At 57.0% G+C, this 24,971-nt stretch overlaps 1 protein-coding gene and 1 non-coding gene across 4 annotated transcripts in view; both read right to left on the bottom strand.

Annotated features, from left to right (window-relative positions):
• Positions 1–24,971, bottom strand: part of NCOA2 (nuclear receptor coactivator 2) — a 171,006-nt gene that overhangs the window by 33,501 nt on the left and 112,534 nt on the right. For all 3 annotated transcript variants that reach the window (XM_029068289.2, XM_029068290.2, XM_029068292.2), the window contains 5 exons: positions 11,266–11,372; positions 9,411–9,588; positions 7,988–8,191; positions 6,187–6,288; positions 5,953–6,093 (listed from right to left, as the gene is read on the bottom strand). In XM_029068289.2, coding sequence (XP_028924122.1) covers positions 5,953–6,093; positions 6,187–6,288; positions 7,988–8,191; positions 9,411–9,588; positions 11,266–11,372 — 732 coding nt within the window. The remainder of the gene's footprint in view (positions 1–5,952; positions 6,094–6,186; positions 6,289–7,987; positions 8,192–9,410; positions 9,589–11,265; positions 11,373–24,971) is intronic.
• Positions 16,937–17,074, bottom strand: LOC114813612. The gene has a single exon (XR_003761329.1). It is a non-coding gene; the product is annotated as a small nucleolar RNA SNORA7 (small nucleolar RNA).

Genomic DNA, 24,971 nt, shown 5'->3' with positions numbered 1-24,971 from the left:
CCCCGGCGCCTGTTACGGTGCCTGGCACACGGTAGGAGCTTAACCAATACCATTTAAAAAAAAAAAAAAAAAAGCCACGAGACAACACCAGTCCACACGACTCGGATCCAGGGTGTCTCGGATCCAGCAGAAAACCCCTCTGACCGGGGTCGGAAGGGTTCACAGTCAGCTTTTGTTAAGATGACTTTCGGATTCGAGCCGTCAGCCTTTACCTACGACGGTCATCGGCCCCGGTGCCAGGAGGATTCTGGATCCGCTCCGGAACAGATTTATCCCTCGCCCCGAGTTCCCTCCTCGACGGCCTCCCCCACGCCTGCACGTTCCCCCGCGCCCCGGGAAAGAGCGGTCAGTAAGGAGCCATGTGGGATGACACGTCGGCTGGCTCGAGGCGGGGTCGGACCCCCTGGCCCGTCTGGGGGCAACTCTGCCCGTCCTCACCCCCGTCGTCCCCCCTTATCGGAGCGCCGGAGCCACCGGCGGGCTGCTTCTCTCAACGCGGAGGATTTCCGGGGAGGGAGATTGTTTCGGCTCGGCCCCAGGCGGCCGGGAGACGAAAGCCCCCGTCCTCCCCCACCGCTGCAGGATCGAGTGGCGGGCACGGTTACCCGCCGCCGAGGATGCCTGGATCGCCCTCATCACGACCCGAGTTTCCTGACCCGGAACGTGACACGTGACGGAGAGGGCGACCTCTTGGCCCCTGACCGGTTTCCAGGGAACGCGGGGGCAACCCGCTCGGTTCTTCCACAGGGGTGCCAATTCCCCTTGGCATCTTGGAGCGTGCCAGACGGACGGAATGGCACGGAGGACGCCGGGATTGGCCCGGCCGGGCCAGGGCGCGTAGTGTGTGGGATGGTGTAGCGCCTAGAGCACGGGCCTGGAAGTTAGGTCGTGGGTGCTGATCCCGGCTCCGCCCCTTGTCCCCTGGGTGACCTTGGCCGAGTCACTTCACTTCTCCGGGCCTCAGTTCCCTCATCTGGAAAATGGGGATTGAGACCGTGAGCCCCACGTGGGACTGGGACCGTGTCCAAGTCCATCTGCTTGGGTCCAACTTGATTTGCTTGTGTCCAACTCCATTTGCTTGCATCCACCCTAGCGCTCAGTACAGCGCCCGGCACAGAGTAAGCGCTTAACGAATACCATCATCGTCATCTGTGGACGAAGCTGTTCCCCGCGACTCAGCCCACGCACTTCGCTCTTCTAATCAATCGGATGATGGTATCTACCGAGCGCTCACTAAGTGCAGAGCATTGTACTAAGAGCTTGGGAGTGCCTGGGTAAGGACTGCGCCTTGCTCGCGGCTCTCTCATCGTCAGCGCCTTTCTCGGACCCTCCCTCTCGCCTGGAACTCCCTCCCTCCTCACGCCCGAGAGACCATCGCTCTCCTCATCCGCGAAGCCCTACTAAAACCCCGCCTCCTCCAGGAAGCCTTCCCTGACCCACATCTCACCTCTCCACCCTAAACTCCCCGTCTTCTCCGTCTCCTACGCGCTTGCGAGCCCCGAGCCCTCCGATCTTCGCCCCAGCTTCCCGGCACTTAACGTCTACATCCTCGGACTCGGCCACTCCCCTACCTGCAATTTATTTTCACGTCTCTCTTCCCCAACTAGACCGTGAGCTCCTTGTGGTTAGGTCTGGGAGCCGGAGGCCCCGGGTTCTCATTCCGGCTCCGCCTCTTCCCCGCCGGCAACCTTGGGCAAACCACTTCATCTCTCTGGGTTCCACTTCCCCTATCTGCAAAATGGGGATTCGATACCCTTTCTTCCTCCTACTTAGTGAGCCCCACGTGGGTCCTGAGGATCTTGTATCTACTCCGGCGCTTAATACAATGCCTGATATCTAGCAAGCGCTTAAATACCCCGGTCATTACCATCATTACCGACTACTTTATTCTCCCACCGCTCGGTACAGTGCCCTACACGCAGTAAGTGTGCGTATGCCCACGTAATAATAACGATGACATTCGTTAAGCGCTTACGACGTGGCAGGCACTGTACTAAGCGCTGGGGGGGGTGGTTACAAGCAAATTCAGTTGGACACGGTCCCCGTCCCTGGGGCTCACCGGTTCAATCTCCATTTTACAGATGAGGTAACAAGCGCCGGGAAGTGAGACGACTTGCCCCAGGTCACCCAGCGGATAAGTGACAGAGCCAGAATTAGAACCCATGACCTTCTGACTCCCAGGCCCGCGTTCTCTAGCCGCTAAACCGTGCTGCTTCTCACTCAGACCCGCCATCGGTCAGGGCCTGTTCTGCCACCTCTCCCTCGGAGACCGTGAGCTCGTCGCGGGCGGAGAAACGTGTCTCCCAGCTCTGATGACCCGTTCTCTCCCGAGCGCTTGGTACGGGGCTCTGCACCCAACGAATACCATCGCTCGATTCCAGGACGCTGCTTGGGAAGCAAAGTGTCCAGAGAGGACGGGAAGGCTCTTACCGACGAAGGAAGATTCTAAGGAGCAGCGGGCCCGAGAACCCCGAGGGATAAATCGGGACGCTCGACTGTTACCACGACTACGATTCATATATTAGGCGATAATTAAAAAACCCCCAATATCTGAATATCTGTATTTCTACCCCGGCCCCGGCCCCAGGGTTGGGAAGCCGCGCGTCCCGAGCTACACGCGTAAAGGACATGCGAGCAGTTTGGCAACTCCTCGAGGTGGCCTGTCCCCGGCCGCCTCCCGGTAACCAAGGCAACCGGCTCGCCGGTAACCCAGGTAACCACCCTAGCGGTAACCCAGGTAACGCCCTACCCATACCCAGATAACCCGTTTCCCCACAATCCAGTAGTCCGACCGGCTCCGGGTAAGGAAGGCGGCTTCGGGAGAGCAAGCGAGGGGCCTTCTCCCCGGCTTTTTCTTCACTTCAGGATGCCATTTTATTTCTTGGTCTGCTATTTTCGCCTCCTGATTTTCAGAGCATTCATTCATTCAACTGTATTTACTGAGTGCTTGCTGTGCGCAGAGCACTGAACTAAACCCTCGGGAGAGGACAATACAAGAATAAACAGGCACATTCCCTGCCCGCTATTATTTTGCCGAACTCGGCCGGAGAGGTCTGATCTCCCCCTCTAGACTGTCAGTTCGTGGTGGGCAGGGAACGTGTCTGTTTATCGTTCTATTGTCCTCTCCCAAGGGCTCGGTACAGTGCTCTGCACACAGTAAGCGCTCAATACGATCGAACGAACGACAAATGCGATTGAATGAATCGCGCCCCCCCCCCCGGCCCAAGAAGTGACTGTGGGCAAGTCGCTTCACTTCTCTGGGCCTCAGTTACCTCATCTGTAAAATGGGGATTAAGACTGTGAGCCCCACGTGGGACAACCTGATTCCCTTATGTCTACCCCAGCGCTTAGAACAGTGCTCGGCACATAGTAAGTGCTTAACAGATACCAACATTAAATTCCAGCTGGGCTCTGAATGAAGCGCACGTGAGTTAACCTGGATCCCTCCCTCTCTTTCAACCCCTACGTCCAGCTGGTCCCTAAATTCCAGCCATTCTTTCCTCCAAAACGTCTCCGGCCTCGGCCCCCGCTTACGGTGAGCACTTACGGTGTGCAGAGCGCTTGGGAGACGCAAAGTCGACAGACACGTACCCTACCCACGGGGAGAAGTCCGGACTTGACTCTGCTCCCCGGGATGTTTTTCTAGAACATCCTCTTGGGCGCGACTCTCCGATCCTCAGACCCATCCGAGTTCCTCCGTTCCTCTCCGTGCTGAGCGGAAACTCCCTCTAGTAGTCGTTACAGTCGTGGTATTTGTCAGACACTTACCGTGTGGTAAGCGGTGTGCTAAGCTCCGGGGCGGGTACAAGCCAATCGGATCGGGTGCGGTCTCCGCCCCACACGGGGCTCAGATTAATACTAATAATACGAATGATGTTATCTGTTAAGCGCATACTATGTGCCAGGCACTGTACTAAGCGCCGGGGTGGATAGAAGCAAATAGGGTTGAACACAGTCCCCGTCCCCCATGGGGCTCACGGTCTCAATCTCCATTTTACGGATGAGGGAACCGAGGCCCGGAAAAGTGAACCGACTTGCCCAAGGTCACAAAGGTCTAAAGGGGAAGGAACACACTTTCCGTCCGTTTTCCAGATGAGGAGACGGAGGCGCAGATAAGTTAAGTGGCTTGCCCGAGGTTACGCAGCAGGCAAGCGGTGGAGCCGAGACGATTGCTGTTATTATTACTGTTATTAATTATCCTTATAATGATCATCAGCGTTGTCAGCGGTAGTAATAACAGTAACGATGATAATGATGGCATTTGTTAGGAATTTACTCTGTGCCAAGCACCGTTCTGAGCGCTGGGGTGGCTACGGGATAATCGGGTTGGACACAGTCCCTGTCCCACGTGGGGCTCGCAGTCCAGGGAGGAGGGAGGACGGGCATCTCGACCCCAGTTTACAGTTGAGGAGACCGAGGCACGGAGAAGTTAAGTGACTTGTCCAAAGTCACCCTGCAGGCACGTGGCGGAGCTCCTCACCGCGCCTCCATCTTGTCTCCCGCTACCGACCTCTTGTTCACACCCTTCCCGGAACTCTCTCCCACCTCCGACTGCATTTCCTGAGCCCTTACTGTGTGCGGAGCCCCGAACTAAGCCCTTGGGAAAGTACCGTACGGCAATTAACATTCTCATTCCCTGCCCACAGTGAGCTTACGGTCTAGAGCGGGAGAGACGGACCTCGATATAAATAAATAAAATGAGAGACACGGGCATAAGTGCGGTGGGGCCGGGAGGGGGCGAAGAGGAAAGGGACCGAGTCAGGGCGACGCGGAAGGGAGCGGGAGACGAGGAGAAGCGGGGTTTAGCCTGGGAAGGCCTCTTGGAGGAGATGGACCTTCAGTGAGGCTTTGAAGCGGGGGGCAGGGGTCGTCTGGGGGACTTGAGGAGGGAGGGGCTTCCGGGCCAGAGGCGGGACGCGGGCGAGGGGGCGGCGGCGAGACGGGCGACACGGAGGGTCAGCGAGAAGGTTGGCACCAGAGGAGCGGAGTGTACGGGGTGGGTTGCAGAAGGAGAGAAGCGAGGGGAGGTAGGAGGGGGGCCAGGTGGCGGACTGCTTTAAAGCCAGTGGTGCGGAGACCACCGCGCTCCCCGTCTTCAAAGCTCTTGTGAAATCACACCTCCCCCAGGAGGCCCTCCCGGACTAGTCTCCCCTCTTCGCACCCTAGTTCCCTCCCGACAGTGCCCTCGGGACTTCCGCCTTACCTAAACCCGGAGCACTTAGGTACCAATACTCCAATACCTCCTCTCACCTGCCATCGATATCAGCGACCGTCTCCCCGGCTAGTCTAGTAAACCCCTCGAGGGCCGGGATCACGTCTATCCACTCTACCGCACTCTCCCGAGAGCTCGGTACAGTGCACTGAACACGGCGGGGAGACTGGAAGCCTTTCATTCATTCATTCATTCATTCATTCGATCGCATCTACTGAGCGCCTACCGTGCGCAGAGCACTGTACTAAGCGCTTGGGAGAGTACGGTAGAACAATAAACCGGCACGTTCCCCGCCCGCAAGGAGATCCCCGGGTGTCGAAGGCTCCCCAACCTCCAACACCCTCATGTCGAGTCGGCCGCGCTTTGGGGACGACGCCCGGAACCCTGGAACAAATGAGCAATGTACTACTACTACTACTAATAATGTTGGTATTTGTTAAGCGCTTACTCTGTGCAGAGCACTTTTTTAAGCGCTGGGGGAGATACAGAGTAATCAGGTTGTCCAACGTGAGGCTCACAGTTAATCCCCATTTTACAGATGAGGTCACCGAGGCCCAGAGAAGTGAAGTGACTCGCCCACGGTCACGCAGCTGACAGGCGGCAGAGCCGGGAGTCGGACCCGTGGCCTCTGACTCGGAAGCCCGGGCTCTTTCCACTGAGCCACGCTGCCTCCCCTAGGACCCCCGCCGCCGACCAAGGAGATGTCTGGGGGGGACGGGGGGGACGGGGATGGGCCTTACCTTCCTGGTGATGCCTCTTGGAGAATGAGATGTCGCCCTCGTGTTGGGCGTGGAACCTCTGGATGCAACGTCTCACCAGATCCTCCCACCCCGGCTTCATGGCCGTCCGCATGGTGCTGGTGTCCAGGGAGGTGATCTTGCCTGCGGGTCGCGACGGCCGGGGTCACCCCTTCCCTCGGGCCTCCGGGCGGCGTCCACCCCGCCCCTCCGCCCGCGCCCCCCAGGCCCCCGTACCTTGGAGATCCTGGCGCGTGGTGAAGCTTTCGGATGAGGGAAGAAGCGGCCTCTCCTTCACGGGGACTCTTCTGGCCACGCAAATCAGGCAGGCCTGCAGTTCTGAAAGGGAAGAGGTTCACGCTCGATCCGTACCCGTCGTGGCGGGTGCGGGCCTCTGCCCGCTGGCTACAGCCCACCACCGCCGCCTTCATCGGTGAGGTCCTCCGGGGTCGGGGGTCCTCCGGGCTGGCTTGTTCCCCCTCCCCATGCGACGGGAAGCGACCCTGGGGGCCGCAGACGCACGACACGGTGGATGGAGCGCGGACCTGGGAGTCGGAGGTCCGCTTGTCTGCTGGGCGACTTTGGGCAAGTCACTTCACTGCTCTGGGCCTCAGTGACCTCATCTGGAAAATGGGAAGGAGACCGGGAGCTCCACCTGGGGCAGGGATTGGGTCCAACCCCATTTGCTTGTCTCCACCCCAGCGCTTAGTACGGAGCTGGCACATGGCGCTTCACAAATGCCATCATTATTATTACGAGGAGGAGGAGGAGGGAAGAATGGGAGGAGGGGGACAAGGAGGACAAGGTTCTGCCCCTTCCGGATGCACCGGGAGTTAGCGGTTTCACCCTGAGGAGCGGGCGGCTTTCCCGGTCCCCCCCGCTGGGTTCCACATCCAACTTCATCTGCTCCCCAAATTATTCCTGACCGGAAGCTGATGTGGCATTCTGCCAAGGGCCCTTTTCTTGGGAGTCTTGGGGGCTGTCAGCGACCAATAGCCCTCTCCAGGAATCCCTCCACGTCCCCCCCGCCGCGGGCCGCACGAGGTTGAAGCCGAACGAGACGACCTTTCGCCCCCGGAGTCCGAGCCTCCTGGCGGCTCGGTTGATCGACCCCTCGATGCCCCGGTCCCTCCCCTCCCCCCCGGAGACGTCGGATACGGAATCCCGGCTCTGCCACTTGTCAGCCGTGTGACCGTGGGCAAGTCACTTAACTTCTCTGTGCCTCAGTTACCTCATCTGTAAAATGGGGATTAACCGTGAGCTTCACGCGGGACGACCTGATTACCTTGTATCTACCCCAGCGCTTAGAACAGTGCTCGGCACAAAGTAAGCGCTTAACGAATACCAACATTATTAATATTCAACAGCCGCGGCCCCCGCCGGCTTCGGCGGTAGCCCGGGGAACCCCCGGACCCCAGAGGCCGAAGCAAGGCCCTCGGTCCCGGAGATACAGTTGGCGGGGATTTCGGGCCGATGTTGGAAAAAGTGAAGAAATCGGGAAATTCCAAAGAGCCGCCCCAAACCTTCCACTCGACCCCACTGGGTGTGCACATCGCGTGTGTCCAGAGATCTGAAATTGGGTCGGTGGATTTCAAAAATTCTTGCCTTTGGAACTTCAGTCAGAAATGGATTCGATACGCCTTCCGGGGCCTTTGCATTCTTTGTCGAAAGCAAAAGATCAGAAAGGAGGGAATCGGGGGGTGTTCACCCCGGGCATTAAAAATAGCCCTAACAGACCCGGCTTTCCACTTCGTGGCTGAACACGGAAGAGAAGGAGTGGCCTGCTCTGCGCTTAGGATGCCATCTTCCGGGCATTTCAAATGCCGGGCCTCCGGCGGGACCGAGGTAAAAAACGAGGCCTTCGCGCGGGCTCGGAAAGCCAGAAAATCGGGCAAAACAGCCAACGGAAGGACTCTCGCAAACGCTGGCTTGAAAAGGCGGGGAAGCCGGGGAGAGAAAAAAAATCCCTTCTACGGTCGACGCGGGCCAGGGGGTCAGGCCACAACTTCTAGTCGGTCTCTCTCTCTCTCCCCCTCACCTTCTCCTTCTTCCTTGATGGACTTTGGTTGCGAAACGGCAAAGCACTGCATAGTTTCATATTTCTGATGTGCTTCCTGGTTATCCTGGCCTTCCTCCTCCGACTCGGTGAGCGGCTTGACCAACATCCGGCAGTTGAAGGTATGGCTGTTCCGCCGTGGCGTCTCGCCGGACCACAGGACTCCGTTCACCGTCGGGGACGGGGCTGTGGCGGGGGAGGAAAGAAGGCGTCCGCCGGGTGAGAGGGCCCGTCCCTGCTGGGCGGAGGACAATCTGGAAAGCTCCCCGCCCGGGGAATCCTCCAGATAATTGGGGAGGGGAGCTCGGGGAAGCCCGGGGAAGTCGGGGAGGGAGATAACCCCCGATCAGACTGTAAGCCCGTCAATGGGCAGGGATTGTCTCTACCGGTTGCCGAACTGTACATTCCAAGTGCTTAGTACAGTGCTCCGCACATAGTAAGCGCTCAATAAATACTACCGAATGAATGAATAACTTGGCCCAATCAGCACTTGGGGACTGGCACCCAAGTTACTCCCCATGGACACAGGAGGTGCCATCTTGGAAATGGAGGAACCTGGGAGAATCAACTGTATTTATTGAGCGCTTACGGTGTGCAAAGCACTACACTAAGCGCTTGGGAGAGTACACTGTGACAACAAATAGACACGCTCCCCGCCCACGACGCGGTCACAGTCTACAGTATCCGGGAGCGAAAGCACCCAGGGAGGCACTGAGGCGGGAAACGGAAACCGACGCGGCTGAAGGCCGGGGACGGAGATCGGTGGGCGGGCGGCCACCGCCAAACCGGAGAGGATCACGGGACGAGGCGGCGGTCCTAGATCTAAGATCGGTGCCGTGGTCCGGAGGAGAGGAGAGCCACGGCGTGGATTGGTTAACAAAGCGCGAGCATTTAAGCATCGCCTAAACCAGAGAGACTCTCCATTTCAGAAACAGTGTGGCCCAGCGGAAATAGCCCGGGGCCTGGGAGTCAGAGGGCCCGGGTTCTAATCTGGACTGTGAGCCCCATGTGGGACAGGGACTGCGTCCAACCTGATTTGCTGGTATCCTCCCCAGCGCTTAACACAGTGCCCGGCACCTTGTAAGCACTTAACAAATACCGCAATTTTTTTTTTAAATCCCAGCTCCGCCACTCGTCCCCTGCATGACCTCGGGCCCGTCACTTCATTTCTCTGGGCCTCAGTTCCCTCATCTGCACACCGGAGATTCGCTCCCCGGTCTCCCTCCTCCTAGGTCGTGAGCCCCGCCCGCCGCCCGATGATCTGGTCTTGACCCCAGCGCTTAATACAGGGCTTGGCACGTAGACGGCGCTTCCCAAGCACAGCTCTGTAACAGAGATGTCGGGGCTGGGCGGGGGGGACAGGATGTGGATGGTTTGGGGCAGAGCAGCGTCCCTCCCCCTTTACCTATGGATTTGGGCAGCAGGTTTCGGACTAACTCGTTGTGGTCTCCCACGTGCAGGATGCTGTAGACACTGGTGTTCATCAGCTCCTCTTGGTTGTAGCGCAGGTACTGCGTCACGTTCTCCGAGACGAACACCACGTTGCCCTCCGGGTTCACCACGAAGAAGAATCCGTCGAGGGCCTGGCAGCCGCGGCGGCGGGAAGGGAGCGGGTGAGCCGGGCGGGCCGGGGCCGCGGGGGAGCCGGACTCCCCGGAGGGTGCGCGGCGGGGGGGCCGCGGGGAGGACCCTGAGCTACCGACGTCGGCCCCGGTGTCCGAGGCCGGAGCCGGGCAGGGCGGGGGGTCCTCAGGACCCCCCCAAGGACAGGGAGACCCGTCAGGGGAGCTGGGCGGGCGGACGCCTCGGGGAGAAGGAGCAGCTCTGTCTAACAGAAAGAGCCCGGGCCTGGGGGGGCAGGGGGGCCTGGGTTCTAATCCCGGCTCCGCCGCTTGTCTCCCGTGCGACCTCGGGCAGTTCGCTTCGCTCCTCTGGGCCTCGGTTCCCTCATCTGTAAACTGGGGATTCGATACCTGTAGTCCGTCCTACGTAGGCCGTGAGCTCCACGTGGATCCTAATGATCTTGTGTCTACTCCAGTGCTTAACACATAGTAAGCGCTTAACAAATCCCATTATTATTATGGAAATATCTGGAGGATTCCTAGGAATCAATCAACGGCAGTTACTGAGTGCATCCTAGGTGCACGGCACTGTACTCCGCGCTTGGGAGAGTCCAATATGACAGAATTAGCGGACACGTTCCCTGCTTAGAACTCGCCATTCTGTTCGATTGTATTAATTGAGTGCTTACTGTGTGCAGAGCACTGTACTGAGCGCTTGGGGGAGGACAACAGAGCAATTAACAGACACATTCCTTGCCCACCACAGGTTACGCTACTGGTGTGGGGTCTCCCGGGGCGCCTCCCCCCAAATCTCTGAGCGAATGTGCGGCTGCCGTGGGCCTGTGGCCTGCTCAGTGATCCAGGGCAAAAGCTGTTTCGGCTCTCGGGGTCTCGGTCTTCTCATCTGTAAAGTGGGGATGAGAGCGCCTGCCTCTTCCCATGAAGCAGCGCGGTAAGAGTGGATAGAGCACAGGCCCGGGAGCCAGAGGGTCATGGGTTCCGATCCCGGCTCTGCCACTTGTCTGCTATGTGCCCTTGGCAAGTCACTTCACTGGGCCTCACGTGCCTCAACTGGAAAATGAGACTGTGAGCCCCAAAGTGGGACAGGGATTTGGTCCGACTTGATGCTCTGTTCCCCCTCAGCGCTTAGTACGGTGCCCGGCACATAGTAAGCGCCTGACAAACACTGTTGTTATTGATAGCGCCTGCCTCTTCCCACGAAGCAGCATGGCTCAATGGCAAGAGCCCGGGCTTGGGAGTCAGAGGTCATGGGTTCTAATCCCGGCTCCACCACTTGTCAGCTGTGTGACTTTGGGCAAGTCACTTAGCTTCTCTGAGCCTCAGTTACCTCATCTGTAAAATGGGGATGAAGACTGTGAGCCCCACGTGGGACAACCTGATCACCGTGTATCCCCCCAGCGCTTAGAACAGTGCTTTGCACAAAGTAAGCGCTTAACAAATGCCTCCATTATTTCCTACCTCAGAAGGTTACTAAGCAGGGAAAATGAGATGATGGGGGAGACGGCGTTCGGGGAGGCAGACGAGCGCCGGGAATTCTGGAGGTTGTCAAGATATCCCGGTGCTTCTGGAGGGTGGGGCGCTGCCTTCTCCCGGGGCTGAGGAAGAACCACCTCCTCCCGACCCCCCAGCACCGGCGTCTGGCAGCCCCCCCAAACCCTGAGAGAAGGACTCGGTCACCTCGAGCATCATCGGTCCCAGGGCGTCCTTGTCGATGACGCTCTGTCCCGTAGAAGACACGTCTGACTTCTGGACCTCGTCCACGTTGGCGGCCGCTGCGGCTTTCTCTGGTGGAACAGACAGACGTGCCCATTAGACCGGTAATATTATTACTAATGCTGATGACGACGAAGGTGATGGCATTTGTTAAGCGCTTATTACGTGTCAAGCACGGAAGCGGCGTGGTCTAATGGAAAGAGCCCGGGCCCGGGAGGGTGTGGGTTCTAATCTCGGTTCTGCCACGTCTTCTGAGGGACTTTAGGCAGTTGACTTTACTTCTCTGGGCCTCGGTCACCTCATCTGTAAAATGGGGATTAAGACGGTGAGCCCCATGTGGGACAGGGACTGTGTTAAATTTGACTAACTTGTACCTACCCAAGCACTTAGTGCTTGGCACATAGTAAGGGCTTAACAAGTGCCGTTATTATTACTATTATCTCCCCCAGTGCCTAGAACAGCGCTTGACATATTGTGTTTATTATAATAATAATAATTATAATAATGAGAGTCATTTGTTTCAAGCATCGATTCGGCCACCCTCCTGCAGATGGACGCAACGGATCGATCATTCGATCGATGGCATTTATTGAGCGTTCACCCTGGGCACAGCACTGTGCTAAGCGCTTGGGAGAGGACAACAGAGCGGGTGGACACGTTCCCCCGCCCACAGCGAGCTTCCGGTCTAGAGAAGATACACGGACCAGGGAGTTGGGAGACGCGGGTTCTAATCCCGGCTCCGCCCCTAGCCTGCTGACATTGGGCAAATCGGTGGACAGCTCTGGGCCTCAGTTTCCCCCGCCGGAAATCACGGCCTTTCCTTGCAGAGCCCTTCAGGTACCAGGGACCAGCGGTGGGGGGGATTATTACAAGGAGCACGGCGTAGCGGACAGAGCCCGGGCCTGGGAGTCAGGGGGTCACAGACTCTAATCCCGCCTCCGCCACTTGTCTGCCGTGACCTTGGGCAAGTCGCTTCACTTCTCTGGGCCTGGGTTACCTCACCCGGAAAATGGGGATGGAGACTGGGAGCCCCGCGTGGGACATGGACTGTGTATAAACCCGATTTGCTTGTACCCACTCCAGCGCTTCGTACAGCGACCGGCACATAATAAGTGCTTAACCAATATCACTACTATCATCATCACCGTTATTATTATCCCACGGAGTTGGAAACCGGTGGGAGAGTTGAGGTTTGAGCAGGCAAGATAAATCAATCCCAAGGCAGTTCCGTGACACAGTTCCAGCAAAATGAGAAGCTCGAGTCAATCCCTCTGGAACGACGACAGCCATTTCTCTACTTCTCTCTGTCTCCCTTTCTTCTATGGTATTTGAGTGCTTGCTATGTGTCAAGCGCTGTTCTAAGCGCTGGGGTAGAGACAAGATCCCCACCCCACATAGTAAGCGCTTAACAAATACCAACACTATTATTATTACATGGGGTAGGACACGGTCCCTGCCCTACATGGGGCTCACAGTCTAAGCCGGAGGGAGGAGGATTTACTTCCCATTTTCCAGATGTGGTAACTGAGGCCCGGAGAAGTCAAGTGACTTGCCCAGGGTCGCAGTAGGCAGACGAGTGGCGGAGCCTGGATTAGAACTCGGGTCCTCTGACAGCTCATGCTTTTTCCATTAGGCCACGCTACTTCTCTCTCTCTGTGTTTGCCAAGTCGCTAAAAAGAGGAACCAAGATTGCTAAAAAAAGCAACGGAGAAAGATCGGTCTCCTCAGCCCCAGAGGCAAGAGATGTCACACCATCTACCTGTTTACGGAGGCCCGGGGAGGAAATCAACTAATCCTGGGTATTGGACACCTATCGTGCAGAGCACTGTACCGAACGCTTGGGAGAGAACAATAGGGTTACATTCGAATCAAGCAATTCATCATTGGGATTTATTTTTTTTTTCTGAAAGGTATTGGTTAAGTGCTTACTATGTGCCAAGCACCGTTCTAAGCGCCGGGGTAGATACAAGGTCATCGGGTTGTCCCACGTGGGGCTCACAGTCTTCATCCCCATTTTCCAGATGAGGTCACTGAGGCACGAAGAAGTGAAATGACTTGCCCACAGTCACACAGCTGACAAGTGGCAGAGCCGGGAGTCGAACCCATGACACAGCTGGCAAGTGACGGAGCCGGGATTAGAACCCACGACCTCTGACTCCCAAGCCCGGGCTCTTTCCACTGAGCCCCGCTGCTTCTCAGTGGAAATATTTTAGGGGTCACGGAGCCAAGAGCACAGGCGACATCGAGAGGAAGGCGAAGAGGGGAAATTAGGGCCTAGTCAGGAAGGTCTCTTAGAGGAGGTGTGATTTTAATAATAATGATGTTATTTATTAAGCGCTTACTACGTGTCAAGCACTGTTCTAAGCGCTGGGGGAGATACAAGTTAATCAGGTTGGACACAGTCCCTGTCCCGCATGGGGTTCACGGTCTTCACCCCCATTTAACCGATGAAGGGAACCGAGGCCCAGAGAAGTGAAGAGACTTGCCCGAGGTCACCCAGCAGAGAAGTGGTGGTGCCGGGATTAGAACCCACGTCCTTCTGACTTCCAGGCCCGGACTCTATCCGCTAAGCCACGCTGCTTCTTCACTGAGTGCTTTCTGTGTGCAGAGCACTGTACTAAGCGCTCGGGAGAGGACGATACAGTAGAGTTGGGAGACACAGTCCCCGCTCACAGTGAAGCAGGAAGCAGCGAGGCGAGTCAGGAGGTCACTGGTTCTAATCCCGGCTCTGCCGCTTGTCTGCTGGGTGACCTCAGGTAAGTCACTTCACTTCTTTGAGCCTCAGTTTCCTCATCTGGAAAATGGGGATTGAGCCTGTGAGCCCCACGTGGGAAGGGGACCGTGTCCAACTCGATTTGTTCGTATCCACCCCGGCACTTAGTCCGCAGGGCAAGCGCTTAAGAGATAGCATCATTAGCGCTAACGAGGTCCCGGTCGGGGCCGAGGGGGGGCCTCGGCTGGTCCGCCGATGACCACGAGGGTCCCGGCGGCTAGCGCTAGCCGATTTTGGCCTCGGCTCTCGCCCTTCCCCGACCGACGACCGCCAGGGAGGCCGATATCCTTTCGATCCGATCTGGCCCACAGCGGATCATTTCGCATCGACGGAGATTCACAGTGTGGTCGGTGTCTGGGTTGAACAGGCCTCGGATTTATATTATCCGGGTACTTTATAGAATGTGTTCAACCATCTCTGTGCGGCGCCAAGCTGGCTTGGAGATTAAAAGCGAGGGAAGGGCTCCTCTGAGCGATACTGTTATGCTAACAGTACGGGGGTACTTTAGCGATCTGGACGCTCTTTCCACTTTCCAGATATAAATATGCTTAGCTATGTTTACACTTCTGTAGGGGGCACTCGATCAAAGTATGCTTTTTAATATTTTAAAAGAAGCGTTTCTCCCGGGGCCACCAATCACCTTGACTTTGCTTTATTTTGCCCCGCCCTTCCCCTCCCTCCACAAGCGATAAAAATAACCACCCATTTTCTGCTGCGGATTGTTTCCCGGCAATGAGCGCTCCCAATCACATCTTTTCGAATCAGTTCCGGATGGAAATCCTCAAACGGAAATAAAAACGGGCCCCCCGATGACACCTCCAGGGGCTCAGAGTTTTTGCGCCTATTTATCTTTTATTTCGTTTCTGAATCCACTGTTTTCTTTCATTCGTTCATTCGATCGTACTTCCTGAGCGCTTACTGTGTGCAGAGCACTGTACTGAGTGCTTGGAAAGTACAATTCGGCAACAGATAGAGACAATCCCTACCCAACAACGGGCTCACAGTCTAGAAGGAAGGAGACGGAAAACAAGTAGACAGGCGTCAATAGAATCAATATAGATAGAATTATAGATACATACACATCCTTAATAAAATAAATAGAATAATAAAGATGTACATACATACACAAGTACTGGGGGGTAGGGACGGGGATAGAGCAGAGGGAGGGAGTCGGGGCGATGGGGAGGAGGAGCAGAGGAGAAGGGGGGCTCAATCTGGGAAGGTCCCCTGGAGGAGGTGAGCTTTCAGTAGGGCTTTGAAGGGGGAAGAGAGCTAGTTTGGAGGATGTGAGGAGAGAGGGAATTCCAGGTTAGAGGAAGGACGCGGGCCGGGGGTCGACGGCGGGACAGGCAGGAACGAGGCCCAGTGAGGAGGTTAGCGGTGGCGGAGGAGCGGAGTGTGCGGGCTGGAGAAGGAGAGAAAGGAGGTGAGGTAGGAGGGGGCAAGGGGATGGAAGGCTTTGAAGCCAAGAGAGAGAAGTTTTTGCTTGATCGGCTTTTTTTTCTGGGGTTGGGAAAGGACTCGAGGACTCCCGACCTCCCCACCGAGATCGCCAAGGGGGAACTCCCGGCCCGGGCAGGGGGAGCCGGCCCGGTCTCCTCCCCACCGAGCCTAAGTGAAGCGGTTTCCTCGAGCGGGCTCCTCCACCCCCCCTCCGCGATCCTGAAGCGCGAGCCAGAGTCGTTAGGTTTCGGAGAACCAAACTCGGCCCGTGGAGGGCTCCCGTCCAGATGACTCACCCGCGCCACAAATGGGGAAGCCAAAACGTGCACGCTACACACCGCCTGTTTAGTTCTTCCAACTCGCTGCGATTCCCCCCTCACCCTTTGCTCCCCGAAGAAAAGGGAAGGGGAGAGAGGCGCCATCGGGCAGCCGCTGGGTCCGGCGATTTGAAAGACGGGAAAAGACAAGGCTCTGTTGCCAAAGCGCCTGGGCTGAGTTGCTTTTCGGTGACTCCGGGCCTATGCCCTGCATGGAATATTGCAGGGAGAGGCAGCGTCTCCTGGTCGACAGAGCCCGGGTCGGGACGGCAGAAGGACCTGGGTTCTAATCCCTGCTCCGCCACCTGCCTCCTGTGTGACCTTGACGAGTCACTTCACTTCTCTGGGCCTCAGTTCCCTCATCTGGAAAACGGGGATAAAGACCGTGAGCCCCACGTGGGATAGGGACTGTGTCCAACCCGATTTGCTAGTATCCACCCCACTGCTTTGTACAGTGTCTGGCACAGAGTAAGCTTTTAACAAATATCACAATTATTTTTATTATTCAGCTTCTCTTCGGCAGTGTACAGAAAGGGGCCGCTGGGAAGAAAGCCTCCCCAGAACTAAACGGCAGCTGACGGAAAGACACTTTGGGTTTCTCCTTTCGTTTTTCTCCAGGGCTGTTAGGTAATGGAGGAAAAACTTTTCTCTTTGACGCTTCCTGTGTGTTCTTCGCCTGAGAGATGCAGATTTTTGGCAGCTGTTATTGAAGGCCCAAACCTCCCAAGTTGTATGTTCTTTAAGTAACAGGCGACGGAGGACGTTACCCCAGAGACTCTTCTTAGCAAGAGGACGAGAAGTGGAGCCCATCTCTCCGGGGGACGAACCGCTCGGCTCCGAGAACAACTTAATAATAATGCTAATAATCTTGTCTCGTGCTGTCGCGTCGTCTCCGACCCAGAGTGACACCACGGGCACGTCTCTCCCGGAACGTCCCGCCTCCTTCTGTAATCGTTCTGGTGGTGGATCCGTAGCTTTCTCTTGGTAAAAAATACAGACGTGGCTTTCCACTGCCTCCTAGCGCGTGGTAAAACTGAGCCCCCCGGCCCCCGCCGCCGAATTTCTCTCCCTTGCCGCTGCTGCCCGGCACAGGGGAGTTTTGACTTGTAGCAGATGGCCTTCCCCTCGCCAGCCACTGCCCAAGCTGGAAATGGAACGGGTAGGCTTCCGCTTGACTCTCCTTCCCGTAGTCGAGACCGGTAGAGTCCTGGAAACTCTCCAGGGGCGACCCGGAGAGGGGTACTAATAATAATTACGGCGCTTGTTAAGCGCTTACCACGTGCCAGGCGCTGTTCTAAGAGCCGGGGCAGACACGAGATGATCGGGTTAGACACGGTCTCCGTCCCACGTAGCGCTCACGGTCTTAATCCCCATTCCACAGATGAGGGAACCGAGGCCCGGAGAAGTGAAGTGACTTGCCTCAGGTCACACAGCGGACAAGTGGTGGAGCCGGGACTAGAACCCAGGACCTTCTGACTCCCAGGTCCGGCCTCTAGCCACTAACGCCACGAATGCTATCTCTAACCTACGCTACTGTCGATGCGTATTGACATTTCTTTGACATCCGTGAGTTCCCAGCGATCGTACCAAGTCCGCCCACGCTACTGGACTCTCCCAAGCGGCCAGTGCAGTGCTCTGCGCAAAGTAAGCGCTCCATAAATACCACTGAGCAGGTGGTGGCGGCTGGTGGGCAGGGCACGGGCCTCGAGCTCTTTGGTCCTCTCCCAAGCGCTCAGCTCAGCGTACTGCATCCTCTGCTCCTTTCCCAAGCGCTCGGTTCGGCACGCTGCATCCGGCGGCCGCTCGATAAGTGCCTCCGTCGCCGCTACGGGGAGAGCCACCCTCTCGTCCCCACCCTCGTCCATGGGGGAAGCCGTGTTCTCCAGAGGCGCATTACTCAATCGTTCGTTCAGTCGTATCTATTGAGCGCTTCCTGGCTGAGGACCCCTGTACTAAGTGCTCGTGAGAGCCCGGTAAATAAACAGAAGCATTCCCTGCCCACAACGAGCTTTCGGTCCACAGCCTTCTCCAAAGCACGATAGCCCCGAGGGGCGGTCGAAGCGGGCGTCTCGGGGGCGACTAATTCCCCCGGCTCCGGTCCGACTGGCGTCCCTCCCTCGGAAATCTCGGCGGCGGGCGGGACTCCGATCCCCGATCCCTCGCCCTTCGGGACGGGGATGCCCCTGGCCGGGGAAAGGGGGGGATTCCCGGTGGCTCCGGGGGGCCGTTTCGGGTCAGACCCCACGGACCCGGTATTCCGGGAAAGCTCTGTGGCGTCTGCGAGGTTTTCGGAGGTGAAGCGGGAGAGAATTCTGGCCGGAGCTAAAATTAGACAAGCCGCCATATGGGCCGGGGAGCTGGTGGGGCGTTCTTATTCATTAGGAAGCGTTCTGCTCCCAGCCGAACAGCGGGCCCTGCCCGCCCTGCCTACCTGCCTACCTGTCTGCCCGCCCTCCCCCCTTCTCCAAAAGCGCTTATCTCGTCACTATTAATGCACCATCTCTCCCCGAGCTCCCGAAATCTCTGGTACTGCATATTCAAGCGGGCCAGCTGCGCTCCTTCCCGGGGGGGGGTGGGAGGGCTTCCCGGGACAGCGTCCTTTCTAGCCCTTCCCGCTTCTGCGATCCCATCCCGACCCCGATCCTCCCACCGCCCCCCACCCCCTCAGGGCCTTCCGGTCAATCGGTCGGGCACACCGGCCGCCGCCCCCCACCCCCCTTCGAACGATCTGTCCGTCGCATTTGTCGAGCGCTGACTGTGAGCAGACAGCTCTGCTGACCGCTTGGGAGAGGGCCATCGATCAACAGAGTGGCCCGGTGCAGACAGTCCGGGCCTGGGAGTCAGAGGACCTGGGTTCTAATCCCGGCTCTGCCGCCTGTCTGCCGCGACACCCTGGGAGAGTCGCTTCACCTCTCTGGGCCTTAGTGACCTCAACTGTAAAATGGGGATGAAGACTGTGAGCTCCACGTGGGACGACCTGATTACCCTATATCTCCCCCACCGCTTAGAACAGTGCTCTGCACATAGTAAGCGCTTAACAAATACCAATATTATCACTATTATTACTGTTATCACGGACTGCGTCCAACCCGATCACTTTGTATCGACCCCAGTGCTTAGTACACCGCCTAGCCCACTGTAAGCACTTGAAAGACACCACGGCTATTATTATGACCGTATTAAGTGCTTAGCAAATACCATTTAAAAAAAAAAATAATGGAACCGGAACGTGGCAGGGCTCTGGGAAAATGTTTCGCGGTCTGTTAATTATCGGACCTGTCACGGGGGTGACTCTCCGTAAATTCCTGGCCTCCACTTGACCTGATCTCACTGACCTGCTACTCGTCGGGGGCAGGGAGTGTGTCTGTTCTGTTGCTCTACTGTCCTCTCCCAGGGGCTTGGTACAGCGCCCTGCACACAGTAAGCGCTCAACCAATACCACTGACTGACCGACTTGACCTCGGGTCTCTCTCAATGGGGCGGGGAGACTCGAAACCGTGGCAGACGTCACATCCTGCTGGCCGCCCCGCCCGTGTCGCCAGCCTCACCCAGAAGCCAAGCCTCCCGTCGCCCCGATATAATTACCGGACGCCCTCACAAATGTCAATTGGGAGTCGTCCCCATTGGCCAGCCCAGGAGGAGGTTCTCCGGCCCCACCGGCTGAGTCGCGTGGCTCAGCCGGGTGATTTTATCAGAGGCCCCGGGCCACCCCGTTCGCCGGCTCGTCTCCGAACAGAAACTGAGCTGACGTCACCCCCATCGTCCGCCCCACGCCCGTGCCCTGCTCCGCCCCGCTGTCACCGCGCCCTCCCGGGTGAGGCCGACGAAGCCGCTCGAGGATCGGGACGGGATCCCGGCCCCATTGGGCGGCCTCCGCCGCTCCCCAGTTCGTTCTCCCCGGGGATGTGGCACCGAGTCGGTCGCGCGCATCTCCGTACGCCAGGGCATCGTTTGGGCGATCCGCTTCCCGGGTAGCAGAATTCCGTGCCGACTCCGCAACGGACAGGCTCTGGCTTCTTATCCGCTCCCCTGACTTGGCCTGCTTCGACCTCAGCCCTCCCGAGGAGCAGCGTGGCCTACTGGGTGGAGCCCGGGCGTCGGAAGGACCTGGGTTCTAATCCCGACTCCGCCACCTGTAGGCCGGGTGACCTCGGACGAGTCACTTCACTTCTCTGGGCTTTAGTTACCTCGACTGAAAATGGGGATTAAGACTGTGAGCCCCATGTGGGACAAGTGATTAGCTTAGATAATAATTACAGTACTAGATCCACCTCAGGGCTTACGACAGTTGTCCGGAACATAGTAAGCTCTCAACAAATACCATAAAGAAACCACCAACTAAGCATCCATCTCTCCACTGAGTTGTCCTCCCTCAGAGATGACAGCCCCGGCCCTAAAATTCACAGGCCCAGGCGCGAGTGGCTGAAAAAGTGAACGGAGTGTACCCCGGCCACGACGACACTTGTATACCCTCACCCAGGCTGCTCTCTTTGTGGTGCTGACGAGTTCGTCGCTCGGCGCCACTTTTGCCCGCTCCCCTCAACTCACCATCCTCCCGTTCGGTCGGTCCGTTGTGGGGCAGGGAACTCGCTTGCTAATTCTGTTGTGTTGTCAGTCATTCGTTCCTTCGCTCGATCGTACTGATTGAGCACACACTATGCGCAAAGCACTGTACTAAGCACTTGGGAGCGTACAATATGATAATAAATTCCCTGCCCACAACGAGCTTACAGGCTAGAGGGGGGTGGGCCGGGGAGGGGGAATGAATAAAGGGAGCAAGTCAGGGAAAGGCAGAAGGGAGCGGGAGAAGAGGAAAGGGGGGCTTAGTCGGGGAAGGCCTCTTGGAGACGGGATTTAAGAAGGTTTTCAACGGGGGGAGAGAGGAGGGAGGGAGGGCGTTCCAGGAAAGAGGAGGGTGTGGGCGAGAGGTCGACGGCGAGAGAGACGAGATTGGGGCCCAGTGAGAAGGTCGGCATTAGGGGTGCAGAGTGTGAGGGGTAGGTTGGAGTAGGAGAGTAACGAGGGCAGGTAGGAGGGGGTGAGGCGATTGAGGACTTTAAAGCCGACGGTGAGGCGTTTTCGTTTGACGCGGAGCTCTTCACAGTACGGAGCTCCGCGCACACTAAGCTCTCAATCAGTGCCACCGATCGATCGATCCATCGACTGGATCCCGCCCGGAAAAGAGCCGTTCCTTTCCGGGCGGCGGAGCGCCGTGCCAGTCTCTCCGCAGGCAAACGGCAGCCGGTGCCCGGCTGAGACGAGGTAACGTCAGAGACTGGATCGTTGGCCAACGACGATCCTAACTCAAAATCACGCGCGCGCAGTGGGCTTCTATTTCACCGGGCCGTTACGGGGCTTGCCGCGTTAATACCTGGAAAGCGCTCTGAGCTTCAAGGAACAAAACCCGTCGACGAGAGAGAGAAACCGAGAGGCGCAACGGTGTGTGTGAAGAGGGAAGTCCTGGAATCAATAGTGTGGCAAGAAATTACACTGACAGGTACAGAAACGTCCTGTGTCTCAGGGAACGTGGGAAGAAAGGGACTTCAAGTACGAGAAAGAGCAGAGGACGAGACTAGCGTGGAATAAAAAGCAAGAAGAGGACGGAGGAAAATGATCTGCAGGAAAGACACTTCTCTACACCCAACGGGGCAGCGTGTGGGCAGATAAAAATGGCAGCAATGGGAACCTTGATCGCGGTAGAGAAAACCAAATCCAAGGCACGGAGGCTTGAAAAACGAAATCCCGGAATGTTTCGAGAGCTTTTTAAAGGCAGCAGAGATTTTGAAATGGAAAAACGAGGGGGCAGAGTTAAGGGCGGAGAGCCTCGTTGGCGGTTCACCTGTTCCGAGAGCCAGAGTCTGGGAGGGGTTTGACGGGCCGGGCGGGACGGAGCTTGCCCATCTCCTCCAAGAAGCCTTCCCTGACTAAGCTCTCTTTTCCTCTTCTCCCTTCCCACTCCGTGTCACCCTGACTCTCTCCCTTTATTCATCCCCCCCCCCAACCCCACTGCAACTGTGCCCTTATATTTCTATTTATTTCTATTCATGTCTGTCTGCCCCTCGATACTCTCAGCTCGCTGTGGGCAGGGAATGTGTCCGTTTATTGTTCTGTCGTCCTCTCCCAAGCACTTAGTACAGTGCTCTGCACAGAGAAAGTGCTCAATAAATACGACTGAATGAACGAATGAATGCGTTTAGACTGTGAGCCCGTCATTGGGCAGGGGTTGCCCGTTGCTGAACTGTACATTCCAAGCGCTTAGTACAGTGCTCTGCACATAGTAGGCGTTCAATAGATACTATTGAATGAATGAATGAATCCCGCCCCACCTCCCAGACTCAATCTCCCCTCCATTCTGTGCCACCGCCCCACGGATGCAGGCTGGATGGGAGCAGTGACACATGCCTACGAAGACTGTGAGGCTCACGTGGGACCACCTCATTCCCCTATATCTACCCCAGCGCTTAGAACAGTGCTCTGCACGTAGTAAGAGCTTAACAAATACCAACATTATTATTAGTATTATGCCTGGGGATGGTATCGGCCCGGAGACTCCCGAGATCCGAATATCGCACTAAGGATTTGAGGGGCGGGGGGCATCTTCTTTGTGGTCCATCGGATAGAGGAGCAGCATGACGTAGTCAGAGTCAGGAGTCAGAAGGTCGTGGGTTAATAATAATAATAATGTTGGTATTTGTTAAGCGCTTACTATGTGCCGAGCACTGTTCTAAGCGCTGGGGTAGACACAGGGGAATCAGGTTGTCCCACGTGGGGCTCACAGTCTTAATCCCCATTTTACAGATGAGGGAACTGAGGCACCGAGAAGTTAAGTGACTTGCCCAAAGTCACACAGCTGACAAGTGGCCGAGCTGGGATTCGAACCCATGACCTCTGACTCCAAAGCCCGTGCTCTTTCCACTGAGCCACGCTGCTTCTCTAATCCCAGCTCTGCCTCTTATCTGCTGTGTGACCTTGGGCAAGTACTTTACTTCTCTGGGCCTCAGTTCCCTCATCTGGAAAATGGGGATTGAGACTGTGAGCCCCATAGGGGACAGGAACTGTGTCCAACCCCATTTGCTCGTATACACCCCAGCACTTAGTGCCGGGCACATAGTAAGTGCTTAACAAATGCAGTTGTTATAACTCTCTAGAGCCCAGGACGAGGAGTCAGAAGGTCATGGGTTCTAATTCCGGCTCTGCCACGTGTCTGTCGTGTGACCTTGGGTGAGTCGCTTCACTTCTCTGGGCCTCAGTTCCCTCATCTGGAAAATGGGGATTGAGACTGTGAGTCCCACATGGGGTCAGGGACTGTGTCCAACCCCATTTAGTTGCATCCACCCCAATGTTTAGTACAGTGCCTGGCACAGAGTAAGCACTTAACAAACACCACTATGATTATTATTATAACCATCCAAGTCTGACATGCTGCACACCCCGACGCCCCTGTTGAAAACACGGGCCAGCCGATTCTCACGCGGAGACCACGAGCCCCAAGTGGGCCGGGGACCGTGCCCAACTCTGACCATCTTGTACCCACCCCAGCATTTAGTACGGCGTCTGGCACGTAGCAAGCGCGTCGCAGAGAACCCGTTTATTTACCCGAGGCCAAGAGCTGAGCCGAAAGGGAAAACTGCTCGGTGAGAGGGAGGACCCTTTAGGCTAGGGGAAGGTTCGGCCTATCGCAGGTTGAAACCGCATAGCGGAGGGAGAACGTCGCCCCGGCGCCGGCCCACAACCGTGTCACTCGTCCGATGCCCGGGGGGCGGTGCGGAAACCCGATTCCATCTGACACGCTTAGGCGATCGGGAATCCATCCGAGGAATGGGAGGCTTGGGAACGGGTGGAGGGGATGCGGGGAGGACGGCGCGTCCGCCTGGAGGCCTGGACGCGTCTCGATCCGGCGGGGAAACGGCAGCCCGGGCCGCACGGAAGCCCACAGAGGGAAAGCCCCGTGTTCCCCTGCAGGACGGGGAGAGTGAGAATGTTCTAGACTGCCAGCTCCTCGGGGGGGCAGGAAAAGTGTCCGCTAAATTGCGATACCGCCCTCTCCCCATCGCTTAGCACAGTGCTCGGCACACCGTAAGGCTCAGTAAAGACGAATGACTGACAGATAACTGAGAGGCAGCATGGCTTAGTAGTCCAGGCCTGGGAGTCAGAAGGTCAGAGGTTCTAAGCCTGGTTCTGCCGCTTGCCTGCTGTGAGACCGTGGGCAAGTCACTTCAATTCTCTGGGCCTCAGTTCCCTCATCTGTAAAATGGGGATGGAGACGTTGAGCCCCACATGGGACACGGACTATGTCCAACCTGATTTAATAACGTGGGTATTTGCTAAGCGCTTACTATGTGCAGAGCACTGTTCTAAGCGCTGGGGTAGATACAGGGTGATCAGGTTGCCCCACGTGAGGCTCACAGTTAATCCCCATTTTACAGATGAGGTAACTGAGGCACGGAGAAGTGAAGTGACTCGCCCCCAGTCGCACAGCTGACAAGTGGCAGAGCCGGGATTCAAACCCATGACAGCGGAGGTGGATTATCAAGGGGCAGGGCTCGGCCGTTAGGTGAGGGGGCCGACTGCTTCTGACGGAACACTATCGTTCAGTCGTGCTTATTGAGCGCTTACCGTGTGCAAAGCGCTGTACTGAGCGCTTGGGAGAGTACAATACAATAACCAACGGACACATTCCCTGCCCACGACGAGCTCACGGTCTGAGGAAGTCACTTAGAGAGGACCACCCCCCGCACTCCTGACCCTGAACCACCCACTAAAGGCAGGGACCATATGGGCTTTACTGACTTCTCCTGGCGCTCGGTAAAGTGCTCTCCATCTAGAAAGCGCTCAGCATCACACTCGGCCCCGGGCAGACGCCCACACAGAGGGTGCGCAGTCGAAACTATCGAGGGACCGAATGAAGAGGAAGTGTCAGAAGGGTGCCCACTTACTATTACCATTGTGGGATTTGTTACGCGCTTTGTGCCGGGCACTGTACTAAGCTGCTGGGGTGGATACAAACAAATCAGGTTGGACACAGTCCCCGTCCCACGTGGGGCTCACCGTCTCAATCCCCGTTCTACAGATGAGGGAACTGAGGGCCAGAGAAGTAAAGTGACTCGCCCAAGGTCACGGAGCAGACACGTGGCAAA

The sequence above is a fragment of the Ornithorhynchus anatinus genome, chromosome 7, assembly GCF_004115215.2.
Source record: "Ornithorhynchus anatinus isolate Pmale09 chromosome 7, mOrnAna1.pri.v4, whole genome shotgun sequence".
Taxonomy (NCBI): Eukaryota; Metazoa; Chordata; class Mammalia; order Monotremata; family Ornithorhynchidae; genus Ornithorhynchus; species Ornithorhynchus anatinus.
Note: the sequence above shows the minus strand (reverse complement) of the source record. Positions and strands in the feature narration are given on the sequence as shown.